Below are 5,885 nucleotides of genomic sequence, written 5' to 3' on the forward strand. Positions count from 1 at the left end.
ACTCTGGCAGCCAGACTCGACGGCTTCGACAGCAGATGTCTCAGGAGGATTCTGGGAGTACGCTGGTTCGACCACCTGCCTGGCACCGAGCTCAGGCAAAGGACCCAGCAGCCTCCTGCTTCCCGTGTGGCAGCGATGCGCCGAGTCCGCTGGTACGGTCATGTCTTACGACTCCCACCCGACCACCCCACACAGGCTATCCTGAACTTCAGCCCCCAGTCTGCGGGGTGGAAGAGACCGCGGGGGGCCCCCGCACCCGCTGGTCGGACGTCCTGGCCAAGGACCTGGCCCTGGTCAACATCACCCACGAAGAAGCGCAGGGGCTCGCCCAGGACAGATCGAGATGGAAGGAGGTGGTCCACCTAGTAGGCTCGACGCACATTGTGCAAGAGGACTGAGTGAGTGAGTGAGTGAGTGATATCGTGGTTTGAGGCAAATACATTATCAGTCAATGTCAAGAAGACATACTACCTTATTTTCTGTAATAGAAATAAAACCTACAACAGAAGCGCCGAAATCTTTTTAAAAAGTGTGCCCCTTTCTCAAGAGAGTCAAGCCAAATTCTTAGGTAAAATCATTGATGAACGATTGACCTGGAAATCACATATAAGTATGTTAGGTAAAAAAAAATTCAAAAACTACCGGTATTATTGGAAAACTTAAACATCTTCTTTCTAAAAAAAAACATTATTACCATATACAATAGCTTAATATACCCATATCTAACCTACGGGAATATAGTCTGGGGATGCGCCTACAAAACCACACTACAGCCCCTGGTATTACTCCAAAAAAATTTGTTCCTTCAGCCACCGCAGTTTCCACGCACATTCTGCACCTTTGTTTACAAAACTTAAGATTTTGAATATTTTCGATATAAACAGACTTCATCTGATGCTATTTACGTTTAAGTTTCTTAACTGTTCTCTTCCAGACACATTTAATGGTCTCATAAATCTTAATTCCCATTTTCATACATACCAAACTCGACAAAGTGCCCATTTCCATATTCCCCTTGTAAGAACGTCCGTAGCCCAAATGAGTGTAAAATACAAATGTATGATTAATTGGAATAATCTCCCTCTCCACCTAAAATGTGTAACATCAATAATTAGCTTTAAACGCAATCTTAAAAATCACCTACTTTTTTTCCTACCGACATTTGACAAGTTTGAATTTTCCGTTACATGTTATATAAGATTCCAATTTAAATTTCATTTATATATTCTGGAGTCATTGCTTTAATTTTTTGCTTATGTTTGTACTTCAGTTAAACCTCTATTAACTTATTTTTAATATATCATTCCTAATTAGCGTTATTTACCAATTACTTTTGTTATTTATTGTTACTATTTGATTTGTTACCGTTATCATATTGATCAAATTTTTCAATTACTGACTGTTATTTATTGTTACCATTTGATTTGTTACCATTAATTACAGTTGTCAATTAATTTTGTCGGGGGAAGATCACGGACAAGCCATTATGGCTTTTAATTTTTCCCCTGCATATCCTATTTTACTGTAATATGTTCATTTTATTGTTCTTCTCTTTGATTATATGCGAACAAATAAACAAACAAAACAATGTAAGATATATAAGCCAAAAGCAAGCAATAAGGCAACAATATTGAAATATACATCTAATTCGAAGTTAATATTGCACACCGTCTCTTATAGGTCTGTAGGTCCTAATGTATGTAGATAGCCCTTTCACGAACTAGCCCTTATCATGTAATTTTACTTTGTCCAAATAAAGAAACAGCATAGTCTGGTGATTCAATGTTTGTTTTAAATGTTATACGTCCATTGGAACTGTGCTGGGTCGTCTGTGTTTCAGACATCTTTAATTCACGTGCTTTCTGCCTCACCGATGTACGGCTCCCGGCACGGCCCATGTCTTGTTTAGTCTTAGCAATTGCAAGGGATGCATGTTCTCATTTCGAGTAGTTGTCTCAACCGTGTCAAGGTGTCAGTGGGTTTGAGGCAGTTGGAGGCAGCAAAGGTTAGATCAGGTAGACACATTTGTTTTGCACAAATTTGTGGTCTCAATGGCCAGCACAGTGTCATCATCAAGAGTCAGAATATCGTTCACTAGTGGTTTTAGGACTCCAACAGAACGTGCGTGATGACATTCATTACTTCATTACCAGGTATGGGAGTATTGTTTTGGGTGGTTTATTGAGGTTTATTGAGAAAAAATTCTCCTTTAGCTGCCCACCCGAGGGTGGCAGCTATTCTTCCAGGAGAGGGACTATTCTTCCCGGAGAGAGCAGTTGTTTGGCTGAGCAGTGACTGAGCAGTTTGTTTATGTGTCTGTTTCCCGTACAGAGTAGGTTGACAGCACTTGGGTTGGGAAAATTGACAGGCAGAATGACAGGCAGAATGAGGTCGAAATGTCAGACAGGGGAAATGGGATGAAACTAAAGGTCACAAAAAACTGAAAACACTCCCTGGATGTCTGAAATCTCTAATTTCTTGTTTAGTTCGGTAGATGGGACTGAGTGCCCAGACAGGCTGCTATCACAGTGGGCACGCTCTACGGTTATACTGAAGTAACCAGGGAGTATACACCGCAGAAAAAACAACAGCTCCAACCAAAACAGAATTCAAGAATACCCTGCAGCTTCCTTGCCTCTGGCCAGGTTTAACACACCGTGGAACCATTTTCAACTGAAAAAGTGCCCAAAATGTTATGCCGATTGCGAGAATGAGCGTCAAGCAGGCGAAATATGTCAAGGCGAATCGCTCATCTTCGATATTTTTCTCTAGAGCATCGTCAAACCTGTTCAGATGACCAAGTAGGTGCCACAGAATCACACCTATCGTTGCTAAAGCCGTCCAGTAAAGCTCCTTTTCAGTGTTCACAATGTTGACCACATTTTCCTTCATAGCTTCAATTGTTACATCCCATTTTTCACAAGTATTTCCATGACTGGCACGCAAGTTTTGCACTTGTGCTTTTCTAGCTTCACTGATGAAGATATCGTGCGCTTCATGCAGCTTTTTGACTCCTATTGCGACGAAGAAAAATGGCGTCATAATAGTAACGGCAAGTGACAACAGCTGACTAACATGATGGACCCATTCCATCACAGTGGAGATTTGCGAAGAGAAATAAATGTTCGCAAACGAGAAACCAACCATTGTCCCGACAAACATCGTCAGTTTGGTGAAAAATTCAAGCTCTTTCCCAATACCTGAATGACGCGACCAGCTCTTGTCTTTGATTATGTTAGAGACTTGATCGAGAATGCCGTCGGGCTGGTCATTGCTACTGATGATGTTGGCTAACTGCCTGGTGTCTGAGGCCAGGGACACTAAAGCATTGGTTAAATCAATCACATACGAACAACTAAGGAAAGATGGAATGTAGATTACAGTGTAGAAGGAGAGTGAAACGAATGAGCAGACGTAGTGTGGCACATTGTACTCGTGATGAGAGAAGTACCTTATCGTCCACCGTAAAACAAAGAGCTGATCGCAAGAGGCACATTTTAGACTGTGATTAAACAAGGTGGCGCTGGCCCACAGAATTACGTACAGGGCCAGTAAGTACCGTTCGTCATAGACTACACTCTGCTTAATCTTATTCTTCAGTAGATCATCCCAATCGATTTGGTAGCGCCACCGAATAATCAGTATGCCTGACATGAATGTAAACAGCCCGTAGATGAGTGAATAAGAAATAACCTTCTCCACTTTGTGCGGCTGGTGACAATGAGACCACAAGAAGGTGTCGTTAGCAAACGGTGAAATTTTTGTTTCGTTGATGTAGGATACATCTCCAGCGTACCATGTGACATTTGCTACTGTCTCATTATGAGGACTGCCGTTCGTCCTTGCTCTCCACAGGCAGACCAGTTGCATAACAGTACAGAACAAGAACCACCAGAAGCCGACAAAAGGCCAAATTGCTATCCACAGTTTCGCACAGAAACACCTGAACCCGTCGAGGACAGTCTTGAAAACCACACCACAGCGGGCTCTCCTGATGCTTTGTTGATGACCACTGACTCCGTCCCTGTCACCATATGATCTGGATGTGAAAACGTAAAATTCAATCAAAGGACAAACAGAATGAATCAAACGATCACAATAAAGAGTTATATTCTACTTACTATGGAATTAGATATTCACTTTGATTGTATCTGGTGTTTATTACAAGTATAGAGGTTACCATCGCCAAGAAGGTTATGTTTTTGGTGCATTTTCTGTGTGTGAATAGCATACTAATAACTCGAGAATTGTAGAATAAGAATTAAGAATAAGAATTTAAATAAGAATTTCATACTTGTACGTGAAGGACAAGGGTAAGTAAGTTGAATGTGAAGTTAAATGCATATATCATGTTAAATGTTGACATTATTTGCATGATCAATGATAGAATGTTGAAACGAAACCCTACAAAAATATATATTTTTCATATATAATATATGCAATTTTACTTCAGAAGTCCCGAACTGAATTGATTATACTATTTATAATCTTATTCCCATTATCGTTTATTCAGCCTGTCACACAACTGCGAAACCGGTCGTGTGACAGGCTGAATAAAAGTTCTAAACGGGAACTATGCGGCTCCAGATGTCTTACTGAGGGACGACTGTGTGTGCAAGATGTCGGTTAGCTTGAGGAATGAATATTAATCCCCTCTACTATATACGAACTATGAGATGTTGTTATACATGTCGCAGACTAGCTATCATCTTTACGTACGGCAGATGATCTGCAGTGTCCAGAAGGGGACCTCGTTCAACGTCGATTGCGCAGGCCTGCAAAAAAAAGTCCCCATGATGTCATGACTCAGTCAAACATTGCGGAACTGAAAGCGGAAGTTTCCCGCTGACTCATGGGGAAGTTGTGGTAAGGTTTATACAGATACAGACGCCATATATGATACCATATATGAAGACTGTAGCGTAATATAGCATGAGGCAACGTAACGCAAAGATCCACACGATGGACGTTAAACAATCTACATCCGATACACTTGAATACAAGCTAATATCCGGCCATGTATTTTCGAGCAATACATATCGGCACCCGCTGGCGTTGGTGTTTCACTTTCGACTTCTTTCCTGTCTAAAACAATGTCATTGTGGCTTAGTTCAATAATGTTCAATAGTTCTCAAAAGCGTGGTCTCACTAACACTATTTTTGCACTCACTTAGTGAGTCTTTCAAGTGCTAGTGGAGTGGTGCGATTTGCACTGCCCGCCCGACAATGTTAACGTTATAAAAACAAACCACCTGAAAACCTGACAGAAGACGTAAACAGTAGGAACATGCCAAGACGACCTGAAACTATGCACCTGTTTGGAAATCAGAGTAAGATTTTTTGGAATATTTTAATTCGTCAAATATACCTTGGTGCTGGTGCATGTAGAATGGAATTTAGAATAAGTAAGATTCTACCAAGAGCCTAAAGTCGGAAGTGCGTTCACAATCATAACGTATTAAACATTGTAGAATGTTGTACTTCTAAGAAGTCAAATACATGTCGGTCAAGTAGGGCTCACCATTCTGAGATTCTGGTCTACCGAGGAACTGCTAAGTGGGAAGATGTTTGCTACATTCAGAATCAGTCAATCTGCCGTGTTACGCCAGGCTGAAAAATGCGCTGTGAACAATAGGGTCGATTGTTGATATATATGATTCGGGGAATCCCGGTTTCGGTTAATATAATATTTTGTAGGGGAATCCCGGTTTCGGTTTATAAATTTTCTGTGGGGTCGTGTGGCGTAGCGGCAGAGTGCTCGACTCGGTACCAAGAGGTCTCGGGTTCGAGTCCTGACATGCCACCGATCTTGTGCCCGTGGGAAAGGCACTTTACACGACTTTCCTAACTCCGCTCAGGTGAAAATGAGTACTAGTATTGTATTG

General features: G+C 41.4%; 1 protein-coding gene across 1 annotated transcript; it reads right to left on the minus strand.

Annotated features, from left to right (window-relative positions):
- Window positions 1-1,999: 1,999 nt before the first annotated feature.
- On the minus strand, window positions 2,000-5,619 carry LOC109465831. Its single transcript, XM_019763273.1, has 3 exons — window positions 5,522-5,619; window positions 4,720-4,775; window positions 2,000-4,039 (listed from the first exon to the last, which is right to left on the minus strand). Exons 1-3 carry the CDS (start codon window positions 5,522-5,524, stop codon window positions 2,524-2,526), a joined length of 1,575 nt encoding a protein of 524 aa, XP_019618832.1. The 5' UTR covers window positions 5,525-5,619; the 3' UTR covers window positions 2,000-2,523.
- Window positions 5,620-5,885: the final 266 nt, after the last annotated feature.

The sequence above is a fragment of the Branchiostoma belcheri genome, unplaced genomic scaffold (assembly GCF_001625305.1).
Source record: "Branchiostoma belcheri isolate BF01 breed outbred unplaced genomic scaffold, Haploidv18h27 scaffold159, whole genome shotgun sequence".
NCBI lineage: Eukaryota > Metazoa > Chordata > Leptocardii > Amphioxiformes > Branchiostomatidae > Branchiostoma > Branchiostoma belcheri.